General features: G+C 40.2%; 1 protein-coding gene across 24 annotated transcripts in view; it reads right to left on the reverse strand.

Annotated features, from left to right (window-relative positions):
• The window catches only part of DLG2 (discs large MAGUK scaffold protein 2), a 1018327-nt gene that overhangs the window by 332810 nt on the left and 659395 nt on the right, over positions 1–26122 (reverse strand). For all 24 annotated transcript variants that reach the window (XM_049823421.1, XM_049823420.1, XM_049823428.1 and 21 more), the window contains one exon: positions 13886–14010. In XM_049823421.1, coding sequence (XP_049679378.1) covers positions 13886–14010 — 125 coding nt within the window. The remainder of the gene's footprint in view (positions 1–13885; positions 14011–26122) is intronic.

A 26122-nucleotide genomic window follows, 5' to 3' on the forward strand; every position in this document is an offset into this window, starting at 1 on the left:
AGGAATGGAAAAGTCCCTGCAGCCTTTAGACTGTTAGAAGAAAATACATTTAGAAGCTTGAATATGTTCCTATTCACACAGTTTCAATAAAGGACACATCAGCATTTGCACCTTTTTTTTTTTTTTTTTAAAGGTCTTAAATTCAGCTGTAAGACTTCATTCCAGGCACGAACTTGGCTAAAAAAGTGGTTTATCTGTTGTTTAAAATAGTTTGGGTCATTTCTGCATTCTAGCCTAGTTCAGAGAACTTCCTGGGGCAAGGCTGGGGCTTTCCTTCAGTTAACCCTTTCTGCCACACCGAACAGGTCCTTTTATCCCTTTAAGCAGTGTGCCTTTATCACAGGGTGTCTGTTTGTTTGGGACTGTTTATATACACCTCTTGGTTGAAAATACCCACCAAGCTAATATCGAGAATCCAAGTGAGTCTGACCCCAAAGACAGCTCATACTACATCAAATTGGCACAGTGAAATCCCACGCAGAGATATCCAAGCCAGCTCAGACACTGACAGAGTAGATCTAGCATGGAAATACACCTCGATCAATATTTTCCATATGTCTACAGCCAATTACCACAGGTAAAAGGCCATATTAATGCAGCTCTGCAATGTTGAGCTCATTTAGCACTAGCTTGAGTTCCAGCACAACCTGCCATGCAGTGATTGATTTCAAGAGGGGGCCCATTAATTGCTACCAACAGGAATAAAAATAGAAAGAACAGTCACAACCCTGTAGTGCAAAAACCTCTCCCACAGATTAAAATCACAGACCTCGGCCCCTGGCAGCAGGATTGCTGCAGAGACACACAACTAGGCAGCAAGGCAAGACGGCCATCAACGAGGCTTGTGCCAGAGCTACCCAGCTGAACCTTACCGACCACATCCCTACCCAGAAATCGAACCCTTTGCCTAATGAAAACACTGCTGCCCCTATTGCCTGAACGTTCACACTGTAGGGAAGATCCGAGCTAAAATGTGTGGAGTAAGGCGTTCGGTTGCCTAGAAGATAAAAGCTATATGAAGCAATAATCCAGACCAAGGGTCCATCTAGCCTGCTGTTTCTTTCCAATAGTGGCCTTTACCAGATGGTAAAGGAAAAGCGTTAACACTGTATTTACCCAGAATACATTTTCTGCTGCTGACAACTCTGGACTTTCCTGAGTCAGAGATACCTTTTTTTTTTTTTTCATTTAATAACCCTGGATAGATTCTTCTTCCACAAATTTGTTTAACTGCTTTCAAAACCCATGTAAACTGTAAACATCCACAGTGGTCTCTGTCAATTAATTCAACAGATTTGCTACCAGTCAAATAATTATCTCCTTATGGATATTTTAACCTGCTGCTTATTAGTTTTATTTCATGTTCCCAAATGCTTTCATTAGAAGAGACAGCAAACATTGCTCCCTGGTCATTCTGTTTCTCTCTTGTAGTTAGGAAACAGGACATAATCTCTTACATTTCATAACTGATTTTTCATCATAAGAAAAAAGGCCCTACTAGACAAACTCTTCAAGCCAAAGGCATATAGCTGAACTACTGGTAACACTAATTTAATTTCAGAGACGGAAACACCACCACCCATCTTTCTGTTTATCTGAATGCCTCTTGGCTGTAACACCTACAGATTTATAACTGAACTCTGAAAAAAAAGTTGTTTGCATTATGTTTTTTCTTGACAAAAATGACATTGGTTCATGCTGAATAAATTTTCCAGTCAAGCCAAAAATAAATTTCATTCTATTATGCATTAAAATAAAATTGAATAAAATAAAAGGTTAGAAAGTCAGGAAAACAAAAAATCAAAACAACAATCTGCTGTCTTATTATCCAATGTCATCTCCTAGAAAACCACTTTAACTACCTCTGCTTCCATCACTGAAGCTATTGCACTTTGTATAATCTAATGCTCTTAAATTGCAGTCAAAATCTTCCATTATTCAGGAAAGCATCCTCAGTCACAAGACTAGAAAGAAATTCTGCCTCTTGCTTCGACTTGATGAAATCTTTAAAAATATTACAGAAATTGTAACAATAGAAACTAATGCAGTTGTGTAAAATTGCTGCTGAGCAGCGCTCAGGACATCCGTAGAGAGGAGACCCTGGTCCACAACCTCTCAAAACGGCACACTCACTGCAAGGTTGCTTTGCCCCAGTTAACATTTACTTTACTTGTCTTTGAGGAAGTGAAACAACTTTGGAAGGAAAGAATAAAATACGTTGATTTCACAGCCCCTCCAGGTTAATGGTCTGATTACTCCTCTGGAAGGTGTGGGCTCAGGTTCCCCAGAGAGAGGATGGTGAATGCAGGCTTCCCTTCAGAGGTGAGCTGAAAGGTGATTTTGCCACTGCTGTCGTGAATGAAAGAAGCCCCGATTTACTCTTTTCCCTTTGCCACTGAAGAGCAATTTGGACCTCATTTTCTATCAAAAAATGTTTGCTCAGCTTTAGCATAGTATTCTGAAGTCTTTTTAGACCTGAAATTTGTAGATAGCAAATTTTTATGTAGTGATGCAGCCAGCACTCCATTAAGAAATGTTCACAGGGCAAGGGAGACTTAAAAAATAACTTATTTAAACAATTAACAAGTCAAATAAAGAATCTGTGTAATTTAAATAAATTATCACATATATTGAAAACTGAAAAATTTACTACTGCCAAATGCACTAAGCATTTATATTTTAAATGACTGATTTCCAAAAACATATTGGTAAGCAATTAATATCAGGAATTTTTTAGCTGTAGGAGTGAATTTGTTACCAAAATTTCAAAATTAATTCTTATTTCAAAATCAATAACTTGACCTTATTGCTATTATTATTTGAAGCTATCTAAAAGCTGAAGTTTCATAAACTATATGAATGCTCACTGCATGGTATTGGCTTGGTGTTACTTAAAATTTACTCATGATGACCTCATTCAACATGATCAATAATATCTAGGAGCTAAAAACTGTGGTATATTCCACATCAACTCCACATATCATTCTCTACATCCTCATCTTAGGAAAAAAACATATCCAGTTAAAATTTCTCACATATCTACTCAAAGACTGAGCCAACACCACCACTACAAAAAAGTGTCCTTCTTTTTGTGTCTGATAAAATTGAGAGAGGCTAAGGATGCTTCACAGACAAACCCAATGCAGACTGAGGAGAGAAGCAAAACCCCACTTGGTTTAAGGCCTCCCAGAAGAGCCGCATCTCCTTATACACAATTTCCTTACACACACTTTGAGAATGGGAAGTAGTTATTAGCTAATGGTAGCTCATCTCACAGGGTGTAGCTATATGGGGCTGAGGGAGGAGTAGCTGACACCCATTCAACTTCCACACAGACTCAAGCATAAACTTTTTGAAAAGTAAGGTCTAAGTACATCTACAACAGGAGGATCTCTCTTTTTTTTATTTTTTTTTTCTTTCTTTCTTCATCGGTAACATCCTGAAAGCAGAATGATATCCTGTCACTGTATAATACTTTTGGAGGTACAGCTGTTCTAAACCATTTATAATGGAATTATTTTCTGTGCCATCAAGCCTTCAGTTATTGCTTGGCTAGCATAACACAAGGCAAATTAACTCTTTTGCTAGGTAAGCCACACCTATAGGATTTTTGTACAGAGTTTATGTTCTTTCGCTTCATACATAACTCCTTTTAAAATGCCCCCGAGTAAGATAGACTTCTCTCCCCCCAGCACAGGTCACCTCCTCTTCAAGCAGAGTTAGGGGCTGTGAGACACAAACGTAACACAAATGTATGTCACGGTAAAGCTGCTGGGTTGGGGATGAGCCCTTCCCTTTGCCAGATGCGCCAGTATAAAAGACAGATCAAAACAATTCTCCACGGATAAAAGACCATTTTGTACTCAACAGACCTGAGATTCCCACCTTAACTTACTGCAAATCAAGCACAACTTTACGAAAAACAGTAGATTTGAAACAGTGCAGACCAGGCACAAGCGTGAGGTGATTCAGGCCAGTAGCTCTGCCAGAATAAGGTCAGCAGCCGCTGGGCAAACGCCCGGTTAGCAACGCATCAGCCGGTAGGCCCGACCCGCCCGTGTTTTTGCTCAAATGTGTTTGATTGCGAGCTCACGACAGCGAGGGGACGGCAGAGGAAGCAGGCGGTGAACTGTGGGCAGGGGCGGGAAGGGGAAGAGGGAAGGGAAAGGGAAGGGGAGTGCAGAGGGTGGGCAGGGCCCTGGGGCTTTTGGCAGGGGCTCCAGAAGGCTCTCAAACTTGGGTCAAATTTTCTTTATTAACCTCTTTTGCGAGAACTATAGGAACTGCTATTTCCTTTTTCCATTCCTCCCTCCCCAAATTAAGCTGCTTCTCCCACCCAGCATTTCTCCTCCCGCTGCGTTTCTCCTCCGGCTCAATCTCCAGCTGTGGTACCCTTCGCTCTTACCACATTTTTCCATTCCTCCGTCCGTTCTCTACCTCCCCAGTTATCCTCAGTCTCTCTGCGTCTCGTCTCCTGCCACTGCCATGTACGACGCTTTCCTTCGGAAACTACTCCCGCTAGCCACCGAGCACCGCAGCTCCCCGCGCACCCAGCCTCGCTCGGCAGCTCGGCTTGATCCGGGCGGCTCCGGCAGCTGCCTCTGATGGTGGCCAGCAGGAAAACTTCTGCTCACAGAACCGGTATTCGCGTCTGCCCTTCGAAGCCAGAGGCCAAAGTGGGACAGCGGAGAGGCGAAGAACGAGAAAAAGGAGGCGTAGGTAGCTGGGGGGTGTTGTGAGAGGAAGGTGTTGAGGTAAAGAAAGGGGAAAGAAAAACAAAACCCTGTCAGTTCCGAGGTGACGGAAGGCACCAGGAAGCTGGGAAGCTCCTCCCAGCTGCAGGTAGAGGAGGATGCCCCAGGCCAGGCTCCGTAGGTGTGGTGGAGGGCAGGGGTGGCTTCGGCAGCCCTGACTTACCCTCCGAGCCCTCCGGTTTAGCTGGCTCCAGCGCCATGCGGGGGCTTCGAGGCCCAGAGCCCGGAGGAAGAGCAGCTGCCGCGGCCCGGCCTCGGCGAGTCCAGCCTGGGGATGGACGAGGAGCTTCCTCGGGACTGGGATACGCTTTGCCTGCTAAATGCGCCGAGCTACGCGGTTGTTCCTCACCCGTGGTTAAAATCCTCCCGACTGACAGTAGCGCTGTCTGAAGCGTATTCAGGTTTGTGCAGGAAAACCAGTTAGAACAGATAACCCAGAAGGCAATTCCAGATTCAGTATTTTTACAAGCACTTTTCATCTGGGGCTCTCAAAGTGCTTTGCAAATACGAACTCCTTTAAACTCCTCAACAACCCCGTGAGGCAAAGATAATGATCACTATACCCATTTTACAAATGGGGAAACTTTAGCACAAAAGAAGAAAACTGTTGCCACAGATCAGGCATAGCAAGTTGAGAACAAAACTAAGCAGTGCTACCTCCCAGGTGCTTGCACTAACAAGTAGAAAACCCTCCCTTCCGCTCTGATTTGATTGAGAATAGCTATTCCAAACAAAGCTGTAGCGTTAAAAGAAATGGAGGAGAAAACATGCAGTTCAAGTTCAGTAAGAAACTTCAGCAGCTTCAGAGCATCAGTACCGTTCGGCTACACGCTTAGCGCAGAGCTAGCTGCAACTTTAAGTAGAATGCAAATAGGCAAGTAGAAAAAAAAAAAAAAACCACTCGCTTTTTGTAATGGAATGATTCACAGTAACATGCAGAATGGCATGATGTAAGCAACACATCCAAACAAAGTACTCGCACATCTTGCAAGTTCGATATTAAAACTCACATGCCATGGGGAAATAAATTTAAAACCCCTGCTCTCACATCTGCAGTAAAAGTGGAGTAAGGAATGTGACAACAATGATGAGGTACTATAGGAAATACGGTTTGGCTAAAGTCGGAAAGTCCAAATTGTTCATTCAGACCACAGCCAAGAGTTTTGACAGCGTATGAACAGACTGTCTCACGTGTGTTAGTGGTTTTGGCTGTCAGAAGCAAAAAGTTGACCAAGCTTTTTCTTAAAAGTTTTAGAACCAGATCTTTGCTGGTTATAAGGAACTTAATTTTTTTTTATGACAGTTAAGTGAGTTTCTTTTTAATCCAAAATCTTATTTTCAGGTTCGGTGGGAATTGAAAGAAACGAAGAATTCAGCAGTACCCCAGAGGATTACACCTGTCGAGTACAGGAACAGCTGTGAAATATTTCTTCCTTGACTAACACTAGACTCCATAAAGAGCCGATGATTTCGAAGGTATGTAACCACAGAAGGCTTCTTACTGCAGATAAATTATCACTGAGCTATTTAAATTCATAACTGCAGTAGCAGTGCAAACATGTTGATGAAATAATCACTTGGATTTGGCTGCATGGTGCTGTTCTGCTGCTGCAGCACTCTGGGGCGATTGTAATTTCAGGCAGGATGGGAACTAAAGGAACGCTTGGGAGAGAGCCCTGTTAACCACTTCAGTACCATTGCGTGAAATACCTAGGGCAATGGGCATTAAGCGACTGCAGTGTATCTGAAGTCCTAGTAACGTGCTACTTTGCTCAAGTGTTATTCACAAGCAGTGGCTTCAATTAGTGGAAAGCAGCTCAGAAACTTACAGGGGGAAGAAACTGATCCTTTCTGTTACAAAAGAAAACATCTACAAAAATGTCCATCACTGCTGTCTATAAAGAGGCTCCTAAAATTCACCAGTTTCAAATACCACAAGCCAGAGAGGTACCTTTTCCTTCCCATTAAATTCTGTTCTCTTTACCGGAGAATTCAGCTGTTGAAACATAGTTTATCTTTCCTTTCTTGCACCACATAAGAGAATTTTTACAGCCTACCAAATTATTTTTTAAATAGGAAAAGCAGAAATATAATAAAATTCGAAGACACACTGGGGCTCTGCAATGCCAAATAAGGAATGCAAACTTCACATAGAAAAAAGAGAAAATGAAAGATGCAGCTAAAGAAAAGTGAAGTGGTGAAGGCAACAAAGAGAATTACATGGTAATATATTCCACAGATGAAAAGATGTGTAAGTTGATAATTTAAAACTTGAGCCATGTTCAACTTTAAAAATAATGTATGAAAATCGGATTTTCATTTTGTGACCTGCCTTTTTTCATTTAGTTCCCCTGTGGTAATTCTATCTTTTTTTTAATTCCACAGTCACTCAAAAATGATACGCACAGATACACAGACCAACAGAGTTAATAAGATCAAACTTCCTAACACAAACCAGGACAGGGTGAGCAGTCAATAATTCACGATCTAATTTATGACTGTCTGCAAAGCAAGCATGTTTTGCCTAATGGGGTGAATGCCTCTTTATTAACTTACTACTAAATTATGTACTGAACTAATAGCATTGTCAGAGGCCTGTAAACAGTGCAGATAGGAATCAGTGTTTTGTGGCAGCACTGTAATTACAATAACATCCTGAACAAGCTGTATGCCATTGCAATGAACATAGACCTGGTACTGATAGGCTTAATACAAGATCAGAAGTTAACAAACACGGACTTAGGCAGTGAATCACAAAGCAGACACACTTCTGTTTTGATATATAATGATGGTGAAATAAAGCCAGTTGCCCAAGCTGGATTAGAGACACATGACACACTTGTAAAGAACATTATCTCTCCTGGGAATAGCTCTTCACATCAATCTGAAAAAGCCCCTAGTTTTTTTCCTATTATCACTCCCAATTCACTTCTTAGTAAGCAATCTAGACCTACAAATGGATACTAACAGGCAACAACTGTGTGCCTGCTGCTGCTAGAGGGATTTAGGTTTCAGACTTTTCATCAGAGGCGAAGCACGGTCAGCTCTGGGGCAAAAATGGAAGGGTGTCCTTTATCTAGCCAACTCTCAAGTGGGAACTTGCTTCTGTTTCCTCTCGTCCATTTCTTCTTTCCTTTGAGTTTCTCAGGTAAACTGCACACAATAGTTACATCAGGGTGTTTCTTAATTCCAGTTTTCAAGCTTTGCATGAACAGCGTGATGTTGTAAAATTTCTCCTCTGGTTCATCTTCAGTGAAACACAGAAATATTTTTAAAAATCTGATCAGAATGCAATCTTTACCCTTAATTTTTCTTAATTTTATTTTTTTATTAACAAAATATGCATGAGAAAGGGTCTTATCATCAGAGTTCCTCCCTTGCTACATATACCTAGCTAAATTAATAATCCTTTGGCACATCACAGTGGGTTAGTTGACAACTGAAGGGAATGCAGATCTAATTTGTTTAAAACCTTTGCTGGTAGGCATTTAACTGAAGCCTGTAAGGCACAGAAATATGAGAAGGAATTGCTATTCTATTCCAAGCTTTCTCCCTGATTTATTAGATGACTGAGGGCAAGTTATTTCAGTTCTTGTCTCCTCCCATTAGCACGCGTATTATGTTCCTTGCCCCACACCAAATCACTTTGAGAGCTGGGGGAAACAAATCCAATGGGGCTAACTATTGTGGTAGCTGGCGGCGATGGTAGAACAACACAGCATGCCTTGAAAATGCTGCAGTTTCCCAATCCTAAAACTCCTGACAATCAGTAATTAAAGTAATATCAGGAAAGACACATTTACAAGGGAAAGATAAACAGTGCACAGCCTCAGTAGTTTTTAACCTATGGTATTCGGATAGCTGGGGATACGTGTGTTCTTTCTGATTAGTCTGCCAAAGGTAACTCTCAATCGATGTACTTTTCTCAACGTGTTTAAGTTCTCCTTACAAATATCCACACTTCTAAGGAAAAAAAATTGATAGTTTCACAAATGGAAAGAGACTGGAAACCAGTTTCCTAGAAGAAAGAATGAATGAAATAGCTGCAGGTCCAGGCAGCTTACCAGGGCAATGTGCCTGCAGGCACAACCACTTTCTTCCCTTTGACTCACCCCTCACATCAACCCTCTTTCCTCTTAACTACAGCTCAGTCTCAAATACCAAGATAACCTTTGGTACAACATTAACCCTTGAAATTCGAGCTCAAGGCTGTCCAAATCTATCTTGCACTGCTGCGAATAAACTCATTCATATTCAGTCACATATGGAGTAACTGATTTTTGAATCATGGGTTCAGTAAGATTCCTATGACCATGAGATTGTTATAAAACATAAGATTTTAATCCCTGTTCTATCCAAGACTCTTATTTGCTTTTTAGATCCCAAGACCTTTTAAAATTCACATTTTCAAACTTGCCTTCACAAAAAGGAAAAGCATATTTTCTGAAAGCAATAGATAAGGAACTCCTATGACCCACTCATTCCTCTAGACAGAGTTTTGAGAAAACACCTCCAACATAAAATCGGAATTGGACTGTGAGAACCTATAAACAGAAAGAATGATTTTTGACTCAAAACACTTTTGGTTTACAATTGCTGAAAATAAATTCATATTTTGGGAGTCTCTGCTCTTTTACACTTGGTCATAATTGAAAGCTTTTCATTATTCTTCTTTTTTTTTTTTTTTCAGTCAAGTTATACCACTGCAGCATGCTTCTAGTTCCATAAGCTGATCACTTTTGTTTTCATGGAGTATGATGAATTTTTTAGATGTGTGTTGCCTTTTAGAAGCCAGAATTACACTTATGATCAATAAGTGTCAGTAGAAGGAACTCCTGAGATAGTATATTGAAGTTCTTTGCTTTATCTAGTAATTGAGCCAACTACTGTATTTTTTTTTCTCTGACACAAACTCAAATAAAACAAAAAAAAGCACTGAGCCATAAATTACTGAAATTCTTTTTTCTCCAGAGAGTAAAAGAAGTCTAAATTCAGAGCTTCTTTATTAAAAAGAAGATGTTTGCCCATAGACAACTGACATTTGTGAGAAAGAAGCAGAAGTTTTTATGCATCAAAGTCTTAAAAGATCAAACTGTTGAGAGAAATTCTCCTTCAACTCAGTGGGAATGGTTTCTGCTTCTGGAGGTTTTATATTCTCTGTCACCGACTTGAAACTCAAAGCTTCAAAGAAACATAGTATGCAGCATTCAGAAAAGCACCAATTTTCAGTTAGTCCCAAGTTTATTGTAGCCACTTTAGCTAATCAAATCCAAAATTAATTATTTTGTATCCCACAAAATTATTTACTATATATGAAATTATTTTCTATATATTATATGGACACCAGAAAAGATTCTACAGCTTTCTGTATTTTGCAAGATTAGGAGTTTGTGCCAGTGTACTTAGCTAAAATGCCTTCTAAAATCTGAATTATGCAGTGTATTTGTTCTTATACTAGTTCTAGAAAACAGTGCATTTCAGGGAGGGTAGTATGTAAACATAGTAGTTATTAGTAGTTATTTGGAAGTTCAAGAAGTCTTTCAAAACCAGTAATGTTTTATTGAAATGAATGTAGTTTAAAGTGGCTGATTAACTTTTATGACTTTTTAAGTATTGCAGCAGAGATATGGGCCATGAAGAGGTACAAACCCACACTATGCATTGTACCTACTGTCAATACAAATACTGTCCTCCACTAAAGGGAAAAAAACCAAGGAACTTAATCACCTTTGTTCCAGTCTCTCGCACAGGTTTTACATATAAGAATAGTCTACAGAATCCGAGAACAATTCAGGTTGGAAGGGACCTCCGGAGGTCATTTAGTCCAACCTCCTGCTCAAAGCAGGGCCAACTTGAAAGTTCAATCACATGACTCAGGACCTGGTCCTGATGAATTCTGAATCCCTCTGAAGACAGAGATCGCATAACCTTACTGAACCAGCAGTTACAGTGCCTTACTAGCCTCATTAAAAAGATTGGGGTTTTTTTCCTCAGACCCAATTGGAATTTCCCTTATTGCAATGTGTGACTCTTGCCTCTAGTCCTTCCTCTGTGCCTCTCTGCTGACCTCCATGCTGGCCTTCATTGCTGCCAGGGCACACTGCTGACTCAGGTGCAAATTACAGAATCACAGTATCATTTAGGTTGGAAAGCAACTCTTGAGATCATCTCATCAAACCATCCCTGCTGAAGCAGGGTTAGCCAGGGCAGGTTGTCCAGGAACATGTCTGGTCAGGTTCTGAATATCTCCAAGGATGGAGACTCCACAATCTCTCTGGGCAACCTGTGCCCAGAGTCAGTCACCCTCACAGTAAAAAAGTGTCTCCTGATGTTGAGATGGAATTTCATGTGTTTTAAATTGTGTCCGTTGCCTCTTGCCCTGTCACTAGGCACTACTGATAAAAGTCTGGCTCCTTTGTCTTTATTCCCTCCCGTCAGGTACTTATACCTGATATTTATGTACTTAAAACTATAAATTGCCCACTAAAGAGTTACTCCTTCCCAGGTGCAGGAGGTTGCATTTGCTTTTGTTGGATTTACGTGAAGCTCCAATTGACCTGCTCCTCCACTTGCCAACCCATAGGTACACATAAAAGATTTACAAGGGTCTGTAGCATTACATCCATGTCTTGCAGGTCGCTTTCACAATCTCGCTATTTGAAGAAATTCACTCAGTTAAGTTAGATCAAAGGGACTTCATGTAAAATGCAGTAAAAGTGATTTTACAGGCTTCTATGATTTAAAAACAGACAGTAGATTCAGAAGCCAGTTCAAACAGTCCACCCTGCTATATAATATAGAGTATCTGCAGGCAGAATCTGAGGCAAAAATGGACACAAAGTATATAGTTTTTCTGTCCATAAACACCAATCTTCCATTGTCAGGTAATTCAAAATTGGGCTTTTGCTAGGAACCTAGGTTATCGCTATTCTTGGCAGATGTTACTGCATGTTGTTAAGCTTTTGTTCCTGTAGAGTGGCCTTAGCCGATAATCTCTCTGTTACATAAAATTAATTATCATGTAAGTCAGTGGAGACTGTCCCAGGATAACTCTTCTCTTCAGTGGCATATCAGTAATGATCACTGATAAATGCATTTTCAGGTGTTCCTAAAATATGACAGGATTGTGTCTTTGCTAGCATTGTAGCAAAGTGAAACCTGCTTATCAGATAAAACAAGGAAAGGAGGAGTCTTTGTAAAAATCTATGTTTACAAATAAGAATAGGAAAAACAACCATGCCAAATATATGCTTATCAGTTATAACATTTTACATCAAAATGTGCTAACAAATACTGTAAGACTATTATCTAAGTCTTAGTAATAAGATAACTATACTTGTACTACTGAAGTTTCATTGCAAAACACAAAGTTTGCCAGGTCTAATCTTAATATGGATTAATGAATTGCATTAGTATGCTGGGTTTTTTTTGTGGGTTTAGAAGGTCTAAGACCTTTACAACACAGTAATTACTAAATAGTCGTGAATTAAATTTACAGTAGTTAATTAGTATAGCAATGAGTTATGAAATATTTGATTTCATACAAAGATAGCACAACAAAATACTTCAGTGGCTTCTGTCTTCTTAATAGCTTAAACTATAAAAGGTTTCAAAAGTAATTAAAAACTCTTAATAAAAAGATATTATTTTTTGCAAGGGATTCTTTCTTATTTATAGAAAGGTAGATGCAATTTTAAGATCCCCCTATGCTGTTCATCATGTCAAATTTGATAGCATGATTTCCAAGTACTGCGGTTTCCTCATGCTCTGTTTTTGCATGAAGCTCATCTAGCCCAATGCAGACATTTACAGTACAGATCACTACAGCTGAACTAGTTGATGAAAATCCTTTTCATTTGAGTCACCAGTGAAAATATAGGCCCTTTTGAGATGTGATTCTTCTGTTCTATTTTAGACATTGACTTTAGGATGAGATGAATCACAACCTAGAAATGCCTAGGTTTTTCTTCACTGACTATTAGGAGGCTTTATGACTAGCTTAGGGGTAGATAGCTGCATTTTAGTCATAAAGTTACATGAGATTATTCCTACTCCTTTTGCCTGCAATCTTATTTAGACCATAAATTCTTCAGGCACTGCCAACCACCATGACTCCTCATCACTATCACAGTAAAAATAAGAATAATTTCCAAAATCAAATTGCTAACCCAGGATAAGAAATATCCAAAACTTGCTCTAAAAACTGGCCAACTTCCCCTATTTTTAACTTTGAATTACAGGAAAAGGCTTTGGGAAAAAAGTTATTGCTACCATCTGGTCACATATCATGAATTTTAGACCATCTGTTTTTGGCAAAGGCTCCCAGAGCTTAGATTCCAGTGCTGAGATCATGAAAGCTTCAGAATTTTATCCCAAGTCTTTCCAGCTAAATTGCCTTTTTGGAGCATCCGCAGGCTTCACAACTGACAGATGGGTGGCAGTCGCTGTGATAGACGAAAGCCTTTCTGCATTCAGTCCGTAAGGAAAGAGAAGAACAAGCACTTCTGTGGTTCCTCTTGGTTAAGAGATGTGCTACCATCTCAGGTAGTTGAGAACCACAAGTGATCTGTGTGTCCATCTCCGGAGCTACAGCAATAGACTACTACAGAGGTGACTCAGAATATAGACCACAGCCATCACATCCGCACAAAAAATGTTTGGAAACAGCGGTAAGCACACCTCACTACTGCAGTCAAATAACAAGAAGCATCTACAAATAACTATGACTATTTAGCAATAGCTCTGTAGTTTGGGACGTCTTGATAGCCTTAATGTATTACACCAATGCATAGTTCTTCAGCCATGGACATAAAAAGACCAAGCAGAGAAGATTTTCATGCTGATATGCCCGTTTCCTCCTCCTGTCCCCATCTTGCCTTTTGTACTAAATGAAATGACTGGTAAAAAGATGGAGGTGGCACTAGCAAATACCTCTTTATACAGGACTTAACCTTATTCAGTTGCTTTAAGCAACTTAAATCAGCTCTCCTACCTTAGCAGAAAGGAGACTCTAGTCATGTCATTTACTTCCCCGATCCCATGAAAGACGCAGTTGGCATTTGACTCCTAGAGAATAATTTATAATAACGATGCATTTTGTTTCCAAACATACATAATGAGTTCATTTTTACCTGAGTCTTCCATCCTCTGCTGCAGCTCCTCCTGGTATAATCTTAGTAATGAATATCCCAGGATCATCCCCAATGTGTGGGTTGTCTGTTCCTCCAGCAATACTGAACCCCAGGCCGGAATTCCCCTGGAAAAATAAAAAAAAGTAAATGCATCATCAGATGCTAGATTTCTACAGAATGTATTTGCAGTATATGAGCAAAGTATCCTTGCTTCTTAAAGAAAGCACTTTATGTGGCAACTCCATACTTGAAGGCAGGTGACTCAGTCAGAAAAAATTGTCAGTTAAAGAACAGAGGCTGTGAACACAAATATTTCCCAGAGTTATTGGCAGAGTTAATGGATGCTCCTACAGAAACAGGATTTGACCTAAATTTAATTGTTTTCAAAAGCAGTCACATAAATTAGCATCTGAACTCCAATATGAATTTATCCAAGTCAATGAGAGCTAGAGGCTAAACACTTCAGAGCTTTGAAAAAGACTTTAAAAAACACTGTCATTTATAAACAGTAGTATTTTAGTACACTATTTTCTGCTGAAAAGTGATCATTGCTCAGATTCACATGCTTTAAAAAACACCAAATCCACAAGACTATTTATTTCATCTTACTGATTGCTAGAATGAAATGTTTGAAAGACACATTATTGAGTCTACTCAGCAACCCTACTTGCTTCTACTACTTCTAAGAATATCATGAAAGATAAATGGGCAGGTACACACATACATACATTTGTAAATTAAGTCACTGTTTTTCACATACAATTCAAAACCACAATTCTAACCCTTTTTTGGAAGTATATATTAGTTATTATGCTTTTCTGTATAAATTAAGATTAAGTATATATTAGTCATTATGCTTTTCTGTACAAACTAACATTTTTTGCAAAGGATGTTTTCTTATTTGTAGAAAAGTAGGTGCAGGTTTAAGACCTTCCTTTGTGCATAGGGGGGTCTTAAAATTCAATGCAATACTTGATCCTTTAAGTGTCTCTCATCCCAAAGTATTTTTATAATCAGGTATTTAGGTTTATCACAGTGATATAACACTATTGATATTGCAGAATATGTACACTACTGCAAATGAAATATGTTCAGGGCACTAAAAATACTTTTATTTCATTAACTTCTCAGATTATTGGGAGTTTGTTTCCTTCACTGCTGCTTGTGGACAGGCATCCAGATCAGTCCTAGTGAGAAGAGTTACTAATAAAAATGGCACCACTATATTTTTTTTTTAATTTTAAACAAAACTCATTTCTGTGTTTTTGAACTGTACTTCAATTAGTAGGTCAGGCATGCAATGCATTTTGTGTGCGAAAGCCTGCATGTTGCCTGCCTGCAGCATGTCAAATTCTCAACTCCGTTATCAGTATTCTACATTCGCAAGCGATGCAGTTCTCATTACTCAAGAGATGTACATGCAATCTGCCGCTCTTCTATCAGCACATAATTGTGAATAAATTTTCAGTACTGAACTAATTTATAATCCAAGGAGAAGGATTTAGGACTATACATATCTTAATGCTTCTCAGCAAGCTGTAATACAAAAAACATTATAATACTGAAACACCCTGTATATATTTTCTGTAGAGTTAATAAACATCTCCAGGCCAGCGTTATAAATCTTTGATTTAATCTCCCTTTCATCGTTAGGATCATCTCAGATTCAGGTTATTTTCCCAATATTTTAACACATGTCTAATTATACAGTGCACTCTACAACAACATGCACTCTAAAAATAGTTTAAGAATATTTTCCTGTAAGTTTCTCTATATGTCGTATTATTAATGAAGCTAATCTTCCAACACATAAGAATGAAAAAATGTGTACTTATGCACACTTCAGGAAGCCTGGGGAAAAAAGTCTTAAACACTACTAAAACCAAGGGCAAATATCTAGAAAGTTTGAGTAATACTTGATTTTTAAGGAAAAAAACACCCTCTAGAAAAATTAAAATAAAGTTGTTGTGTTTATTCTTAGCTACAAAGATATTTAAAAAATATTCAATAATCTGTGTTTCTGAATAGAGGTGGATTTCCAAATCCCCAAAACCTACTCTTGATAGGGAAAGAGGAAGAGCAGGGTAGCAAGGAGAAATCTGGACATAATTTTTAGTTGGTTAGGGAACACAAACAGCTATATCATAATAAAAAAACGTGCCTGAAGAGCTTTAAAAACTATCAAAGCTTGCCTGTTATGTGGGGTGTGCTTAGCTGTTACAGTTCTTCACATAAAGTTCATTAGATTTCTTAGCAGGAAATAATTTCTGAAAAGGTTTCACACTTCCCCTGCACTTTTCCTCCTACCATACTTTTTTCCATTAACTTTTTAGTGCTAAAAAATATAGCAATGCTGACTGTAAGCAGTGATGTGGTAAAACTGCTACAGACTTCTCAGGAGAATCAGTGCAAGCCCTTGACATTTATCCATAAATGTACATCTGTTATACTACATGACTATTCCGATTCTGCCCCTTAGGAATAACCTTTTAAAAGAACAGGGCAGCACTCCTCACTGGCATTTCTGTGTCCAGAAAATTTCAAGCAATTATTCTGGCTGCAGTCCTTGACTTGATCAACAGGATCTACGCGCTGTCAGACACTAGCTGCTTCTGCAGCTGGGTGTATCCCTGCAAGGCTTTCTTGCACCAGAAACTGCACTGCAAAAGCTAAGAGCAATTACACAATTTTTTTCACTGTGGTTCTTGAAGGGTCTACATTGGCTGCATGGAAAAATCTTCTGTCTTTGTACTTCAGCTCATGGACACAAGGTTAAAAGCATGGCTACCATCACTCATGGGTAACTAGCCTTTTAAGAGCTTTGGGTTGAAAATTAATGCAATAGGAGCATTCTGGTTAAAAGCTAAAAGTATTTCAGTTCTGAGCAGCAATACTGATGTACAGATCTCTCCTCTCCCCTCATGCTCAGTCTTAGTAGTGTGCATACGGTTGTTATATTAAAAACTCATTGCAGTTGACGAGCTGTAACTCCAAGTTCCAATTAAGTACTGTCTACTAGCACAACACTTCCTGAACCTTTCTGCAAGGGTTAGCTCCCCACCCTTTACTTTTTGCATCTCCTTTGTCCCCATGCCAGAAAAAAAGTGTGTTAATTATCTTCACAGCTTTTCTTGGCATATCTCCGTCTCCCTGTCATTTTGTGTTAACCAATGAAAATATCTGCCTGCCCAAAACAACAGCTAAACCATCACTTAGCCACTGCATTTTCCAAGGTGGAACGTTCACGCTTTCTCTCATGCTGACTCTCATGTTTGGGAGTGGTTCCCCATAAATATCTGTCAAGTTAATTCACTGCCCTCTTTCTATTCCAAGCCTTACTTCTCTTGGATGCTTACAAAGCAACTTAACAATGAGCTCAGAGGCCTGGTGACAATGCAGATAAATGTCTAATAAGAACTAATAGCAGCTGATACAGAGGAGAAGAGGTGTAATGCAACAGAAGTCTTCCTCCTTTGGGATACTCCATTGATACGTTTAAATTGAGATTCATATTTAGGCCTAAAAATGCTTGCCTGCTTTGTTTCAGGATTCTTCTATCTTAGAAGAGATTTAGCCAAAAATCCCAAAACATATGTAGGGGACTGTTATGGGTTTGTGTGGCAGGGTTTTGGGGTATCGGGGCAGGGTGGGCAGGGCCGTCTGCTGCTGGAAGCTTCCCCAGCTCCAGCCGGACCCGCCGCCGGCCCAGGCCGAGCCCGTCAGCGATGGCGGTCGCGCCTCTGGGAGAGGGGAGTGAAGGAGGGGAACCTGCAGCGGAGAGGGGAGTGGGGTGTGAGAGGAACCCCCGTGCAGACATGGAGGGCAGGGAGGAAGGAGGGGAGTGGGGTGTGAGAGGAACCCCTGTGCAGACATGGAGGGCAGGGAAGAAGGAGGGGATGCCCCCGCCGCCCGCCGTGAGGCGGCAGGCTGTCCCCTCCCAGACGCCCACCTGCAGCCCGGGGAGAGAGGAGCCCACGGTGGAGCAGGGGGATGGATGCCCCCCAAGATGGCTGGGACTCCACGGGAAAGCCTGCACTGGAGCAGGCTCTGACTGAAGGACTGCAGCCCGTGGGAAGGACCCACATTGGAGAAGTTTGTGAAGGACTGTCTCCTGTGGGAGGGACCCCACAGTGGAGCAGGGCCCGAGAGAGGAGTCCTCCTCTCCCTGAGGAGGAAGGAGCGGCAGAGACAAGGGGTGATGAGCCGACCCCAGCCCCCATTCCCCGTCACCCTGCGCCGCTTGGGGGGAGGAGGTAGAGAAAATTGGGAGTAAAGTTAAGCCTGGGAAGAAGGGAGGGGTGGGGGCAAAGTGTTCTGAGGTTTGGGTTTACTTCTCATTATCCTTGTTTTGATTTGATGGGTAGTAAATTAAATTGCTTTTGTTTCTTCCCCAAGTTGAGTCTGTCTTTTGCCCGTGACCATAAGTGGCGAGTGATCCCTCCCTGTCCTTGTCTCAACCCATGAGGGTTTCTTTCTGTTTTCTCCTCATCATCCCACCGGGGCCAGCGGGGAGGAGTGAGCGAGCGGCTGCGTGGTGCTGGGTTTAAACCATAACAGGGACAAAACCCACTGAACAAGTCTCAGACCTACTAACTTTAATGGCATTGCTCAAACATCATTATTCACATGTCCAAATATATAAGGGTCCAGATCCAAATAATTTTTATGTTCAATTCCTATTAGCTAAATTATCTCTTGACCTAAATCTTGCCATCTCTTTGTCCAAGTTCTCAATTGCTCCTACTATAAAAACCTCATATAATTAGTTACTGACTATACAGGGAAGATTTGCATAAAATTACTCAGCAATAGATGCATGAATGTATTTTCTTAATTGTTAGTTTAGTTTCTTACTAGCTTCCCTGCCTTTTGTTGCAAGGCCTCAGTCATGCACACAGCCTGACAAAAGGCTTAGCATAGTATAACATGGCCAGTTTGGCTTAAAAAAACATTGCCTAAGTTTCCTCCTGTTCATGCTGGATATCTCACGCTTCTCAGGGATTTACCATCAAGCTCAAATTTCTCTCTTGGCTCAGCTTTACTTTTCAAACAGAGAAACTTAGGTCAAACTACCAAATCAAAATAATTTCTCCCAGCCCAGCCCCAGAGGCCTCTTTCCTGTTCGACTCTGAAGGGAAGGTCAGTACTTCTTCTTAAGGTTTACTACACAAGCCTGCCTCCTTTATGCCTTTTTCAGACAGGGCTTTGCACCTCCACAAGGATCAGCTGAGTACTTTATAGTTTAACCTGAGCAGGGAAGAGGCCTGGCTGTAATTCTTCTGGCCCTGGAGGGGCAGACAACCTCCAACAGAGACAGAGTATCGCTTCAGATGACTGGTGTTATACCTTCTGCAAACACTGAAACTCAACACTTAGGGTCAGAATAAGACGATGGATGATTCACATGCCAGGGAAAGAAAATAAAACTTGCAAGTTCTGGCCAGTTTGAATCTCTTCCCTCAAGACTTGTTATACTGCCAACATAAAGATCACAAAAATAAAGTAAGAATCCGCAGCAGGTAATGGTTTTGGGTAGCCAGAAGGCCATGAAACCCATCCTTCTTCTTACTTACCCTTCCATCTTGCATTCTTCTCCCTTTACTCACCACTATGAGCAGCCATATAACAGGCTGCATCTTCATAGGTGCAGCACTTCTAATTTGCCAGAGAGTAATCCTCCAAAGTGCTGCACACTGACTTCCATGGAAACAGAGTTAAGTCAACACTGAGAACTTCTGAAGTTATTTTCCCATGACATTACAGCTCTCCATGGATGATAGCCTTCCATACATTTCTACAAATGATTTCCTCCTTCTTGTGCCTCATTGGTTTTTTTTTCTGCTTAAGAGCTGCATTTCGCCTTAGAGCAGTCCGATGACAAAGGATGTAAAGTCATTCAGTCTTTACCAAAATCATGGAAAAATGTAAGTCCAAGAAGCGGAAATGAGATCAGAAATGCACATCAGGAGCAGACTGAATTCTTCGCTGTATAAGGGCCAAGTGATTTGTATTTTACCATACTAAATAGGAATACCACAATCACATAGAAGTTCTTTTCCATTTTAATTTCCTCTTTTTTTTTTTTTTTTTTAATTCTAATCAATAAGGTGACAGAAGAACTCACATAGACACTTTTTGAATGACTTAATTACTTCAGGGCTCCTAAAAGAATTTCTGATAATCTTCTGAAGTGACATGATTTTGAAGCTCTCTGGCGTTTCAGTTAGAAAAAAAGTAGACATGAACAGCACAGAATTCACTTAAGTATCACTGCAACCTCACCCTGTCATGGCAGTGTACCAGGAAGCCTATTTCATAGAGCCCATCAGTCAGCAAAAAGTCCAAGACAGAATGAGGAACTGGATTTCACAGAATGGTTTCCAGAGATTGAAAGCTGTTTCAGTTGACAACATATACTCCCACAGTCTCTATTACTATAATGATCTTTGTGATTATAATTTTTTTACTTACAGGTTTAAGGGAGCCATTTTGCTTAGCTGTTAAGGACTATAAGTCAGTGTTAATAAAGCTGTAATGTGCTGAATGATGCAAATAATAAACAAAACAGTAGTATGTAAATAAAAGAATTGACATAAGTCAATTACAGTGCTTTCCACTGGTTTCAGGGGGTTTATAGAAAGTAAGAACATCAAGTTTCCATAATATAAGATTGTTTTCCTGCTTCACAGTAAACTTAAATCCAAACACAATATCACAGAAATGTATAACTCTTCCATTAGGCCCTAAGAAATGCTGCTTATCAGTAAATACAAGGGAAGTTAAGAGTGGTCACAGCATATATGTCTATGGGTGAAGCATTCATGTCCATTCATGAGATCATGTAAAACAGAATCAAAATTCCTGACCCTTACTGCCTTTGTAAGTTTGCACTTGTTGCTATTTCTTCATGGAAAGTTTTATTGCTTGGGGAAGAGAGAACAAAGGGAAAGAGCAGTAATAATATACATCTGCAAAGTGCTGCAAACTTTTGAACAAAAGTGATAGGGAAAAAATGGTTAATTAGGTAATAAATAACTTAATCTGTGATTTGTAATCTTGCAATAATTCTGTTCCCCTATAAAATTTTGAGACTTTAACAAAAAATCTTCTCTTTACAAACCACATGCTCATAACAAGCAGAATTTTATGGATTAAAGAAAACACAAACAGAAAACACTGCCTATGTTCTTTATTCTTAATAGTGTACTTAAAACACTTATAATTTTATCTCAATATGTTTTGGGGTTTTTTTCCTGTAGGCTTCCTACCTCTGCTCTTGTGTTCACAGCTGAATCTGTGGAATGCTTTTCGCTCTTACATCTTTTACAGATGGCTTTAAAATATGAATTGCTGCCTAAATTTGCAGCTTTTGTCAGAGCAAGTTTAGTCAAGAGAAAGCTCTCAGAATGATAGCTGACTCATTTCTAAATACATGCTGTATTTTTTTTGGTCTTCCTTTATTAAAACTTTCAAAGACCCTCTCAACTTTGTTACTTGATACTCCTTAAAAAGTTGTCTGTTGAATTTTACAATGGGAATTATTCTTCATCTTTTTAAGAGCACTAATAATCTGTAGGCTAAGTAAATCCTAACCTTTCTTTAATTTAAGCAAAGCTGCTTTTCTCTTGTTTATGCAAAAGTTCAAAATACTTTAATACAAAGGTAAGTTATATCCTCAGAAGTCAGCGTAGACTTGGTGTGCATTTGACAGAATTGCAGAATTTCATAGAACCATAGAATCACAGAATGGTTTGGATTTGAAGGGACCTTAAAAATCATCTGGTTCCAAGCCCCCTGCCATGGGCAGGGACATCTTCCACTAGACCAGGTTGCTCCAAGCCCCATCCAACCTGGCCTTGAACACTGCCAAGGACTTCCCTGGGCAACCTGTGCCAGTGCCTCACCACCCTCACAGTAAAGAACGTCTTCCTAATATCTAATCTAAATCTACCCTCTTTCAATTTAAAACCATTACCCCTCATCCTGTCACTACATGCCCTTGTAAAAAGTCCCTCCCCATCTTTCCTGTAGGCCCCATTTAAGTACTGGAAGGCTGCTGTAAAGTCTCCCTAGAGCCTTCTCTTCTCCAGGCTGAACAACCCCAGCTCTCTCAGCCTGTCTTCACAGGAGAGGTGCTCCAGCCCCCTGGTGATCTTCATGGCGCTGCTCTGGACCTGCTCAAGCAGGTCCATGTCCTTCTTATGTGGGGGGCCCCAGCGCTGAACTCAGTACTTCACATGGGGTCTCACGAGAGCAGAGTACAGGGGCAGAATCCCCTCCCTCAACCTGCTGGCCACACTTTTGATGCAGCCCAGGATACAATTGGCCGCCTGGACTGCGAGCGTACATTGCCAGCTCATGTTCAGTTTCTCATCCAGCAACACCGCCAAGTCTTTCTCCACAGGGCTGCTCTCAATCCACTCATCGACAACCACTCATCGCCAAGCCTGTATCTGTGCTTGGGATTGCCCAGACCCATGTGCAGGACCTTGCACTTGGCCTTGTTGAACTTCATGAGGTTTCACACAGGCCCACCTCTCAAGCCTGTCCAGGTCCCTCTGGATGGCATCCCTTCCCTCCAGCATGTCAACTGCACCACACAGCTTGGTGTCGTCGGCAAACTTGCTGAGGGTGCACTCAATCCCGCTGTCCGTGTTGCCGGCAAAGGTGTTAAACAGCGCTGGTCCGAATACCGACTCCTGAGGAACGCCACTCGTCACTGCTCTCCACTTGGATATCGAGCCGTTGACCACAGGTCTTTGAGTGCAACCATCCAGCCAATTCTTTATCCACCACATGGTCCATCTGTCAAATCCATGTGTCTCTAATTTAGAAACAAGGATGTTGTGTGGGACAGTGTCAAATGCTTTGCACAAGTCCAGGTAGATGACGTCAGCTGCTCTTCCCTTATCTACCAACACTGTAACCCCATTGTAGAAGGCCACCAAATTTGTCAGGCACGATTTGCCCTTGGTGAAGCCATGTTGGCTGTCAGCAATGACCTCCGTATTTTCCATGTGCCCTGGCATAGTTCCTAGGAGGATCCACTCCATGACCTTCTCAGGGACAGAGTTGAGACTGACTGGCCTGTAGTTCCCTGGGTCTTCCTTTTTTCCCTTTATAAAAATGGAGTTATGTTTCCCCTTTTTCAGTCATTAACTTGACATACATGCATCAAAATCCTAAAGCTTTTCATTTTTTCAGGCAGGGGACTTTCTCACTCTCTGTAAGTAATGCATACTTTTCTGATAGTGGTGTTGGGTTAGGAATTATGCTTTTTTTGTTGAAAAGGACATTTACTTGGTTTTGCTTTTCAAGTCTTCTAATGCAGCACCTTCCTGTAAGTAAATGTCACTGTAAGGAAATGTTAATTCATAAACTACTGTTGAGTTTATTTCAGACAGTGGAAAAACATGTCCCTTACTTGAACTATGAAACATACTCTGAGACACATAATTTGAAACTTGACTTTTTAATATATTTGAGTAAGTATTTTTAATCACTGTGTACTCAATTTTAATTTTTACATTTCTGCTTAAGTGAAGCCATACTTCTGAAACTTTCTTATAAAAAGTTAAATATGAAACTAATACTTGTTTTTACAGATATTCAAAACAGTTTGGCTGGAATACTCAGCAAGTTTTTAAGTCCAAAGTTAATCTCTCTCAGAGTATCTTTTTAATAACAAAAAGAGTTTTATGAAACAGCAGTACCTGAGTCCTGTCTGAGGCTGCTTCCAGCTTTGGCTCCCCTTAGGGTTCTTCCCCTAGGATACTTCCGTTTCAGATGAAAAAAATTAACACCTTCTCCCATGAGACAGAAAAATAACACCTCCCTCCACAAACCACATCCACCCATGTTCTAGGATATTAGTTTTTCCAAAAACTACTCAACAGCATAAGAAAGTGAAAGCTGTGAATGAGTCAAGCTTAGAAAACTGTGGGGAATTAATTTAATTGGCAAGAGACAGGGGAAAAAACCACCAGTGAGAGCTGTGGGGCAAGTAGAGTGAATCAAGTAACATAGTCCACAAATGAGGCAAATGATTGAAAACTCTGACCCTAGTTGACAGTCACGGGAGGAATAGATACAGACCAGGATTTGCTGCTGCTCTGAAATAGTCCTTCATAGGCTTTCTCTTTTTCTCTGTGCTAAACCAGGTAAGATTACTTAGTTTGGCACCCAAGACAGTTATATGGAGGGAATACCTCTAGATATACTCAGCCCAAGAAGAGGATGATCATCTGAGGTTGCTGGAAAGTTCATTGGGTGCTAAGTACTTCTGCAGACTTTGTTCAATAATATTTTTCTCCACAAAGTACTTCTCACCCAAAACCCACAACTTTCTTTTAGCCATCTGACAGTGAAGTGATAGGATTTTGAAGGATTTTGTCTACCTTTCAGTCAGCCATGCTTAGTTCAATGGCACATATATAGTGGGGGTGTTTTACCCATCACTCAACAATGCCCAGTTCAACAGCACACAGCCACATTGCAAACAACAGCTTAACAAGTTAATGCCTCATCCCACTGAAATGACTAGGTGATTTTATAATATGCAAAACACTTCCATCTAATTCAGGATTTTGGTAGAAAATGTTTGTTAACCCACCTCCTCAAGGCTCTAAAAGCTTTAAGACAAGATAGGATTCTGCTTTGCAATTCTTTAACAATCTGGCATTTATACAAGCATTGTTTTTATATTCTAAAGAAGAAGTGATACTTGCTAAATGACCAAACCATTTCCTGCCATACAGTATGTGGTTCTTTGGCCATCTCCCACCCTAACACTAGACCTTTCTAATCCTGCCATATCTAATCCTATCTTTAGACTTAAATCATTCCAGCAATGTTTTCAGGTATTTTCCCATGCTATACTATACTGTACTTTTCTTCTGCTGTGTTTTATCCAAAGCTCAAGTTTCCAAAGCCTAAACATCAAAGCCTCATTTCTGTCTCATTCAGAGAACAAGGACATTTGCATATTTATCAGAGTGCTGTTGAACTCTTTTGTACTTTCAAATCTACTCAAGAGTAACATAATTCATGAAATTCTCACTTCTCCCACGTATGCTGGCACACTCCCCAGAGCCAGAGTTTTGAGACTCCATAGTTATATTGTGCTCCATATGGTACAGATTTTCATCTCTTACGGTGCCATTTGTTGTTTTCAAGCCCCTTATCAGGTTCAGCACATTCATTACAAAACCACAATACACACAAGTACAACTGTTTCGACTACAACTGCTTTGTATGCTTACTCTCACTTGTTATCTGTAGAGGGATATTGTTCTCTCAGCTCTGCCCAGATGAAGTACAGCATTCAGGAAGGAGTACTTTCAAAAAGATCCAGTGGATTTGGTTTTTCATAATACATGTGAAATCTACAACACTGTAATACAGGAAATCTAGACAAGGAATGAAACCACTACCAAAGTGAAGCAATCTCTTGAAAAAAATGCTAGTGCATCCTCTGCCTGTATACAGATTGATGCAAAAGGATAGATGTGAACTCTCTTCAGGTTTGGTTTTCATTACTGTATCTCTATTAAGCTCACAGTAACAGCATCCAAGCTGTCACAAACATGTATGCCTACTTTTTTCTTCAATGTGTTTCTTGTCCTACTTCAGTATGAACTGTAGCAATAGTCCTTCCAAGCATCATGGGAGCATCATGACCTTGCCTATTTGGTCTCATGCAGAAAAGTTAGGGGGCATATGTCCTCTTCAAGTTAGCTACATACAATGAAAGCAAACAAATGTCACAGAAAACACAGTCTGATGAGTGTCTGAAAAGTAGTATGGGACAAAAATAAATATAAAAAATGTTTCATCAAAACACAGATGCATGTTCTTTGGAGAAGGGAAATGCTGCTTCTGGGGTGTGAAAGGTTTCGCTTCACTTCAAAAAAATCTTCAGTTGTCATGCTGTGTCACTCCAGGCTAGTACTAGACTTCTCATTAGCCAGACCCTGAGAGCTTTCTGAACTCCCAGGACTACACAATCGAAAGTGAAAAAATCAGATCAAGGAAAGGAAAGCACCCACTAAGTGACAATAATTAGACATAAGGGGGTTGGGGAAGAATAGGCATAAGAGTGAAACACTAACAGGAATTGAAAGAACAGCAAAGCTTATTCAAGAGACAGGCTACTTTTAAAACTTTGACGTGAACATCACTGAAGTTTTCACAATGCAATTATCTGCAAAAACTGAGGAAATTAAGACATGTTTAAAG

Source organism: Accipiter gentilis, chromosome 19 (genome assembly GCF_929443795.1).
Source record: "Accipiter gentilis chromosome 19, bAccGen1.1, whole genome shotgun sequence".
Taxonomy (NCBI): Eukaryota; Metazoa; Chordata; class Aves; order Accipitriformes; family Accipitridae; genus Astur; species Astur gentilis.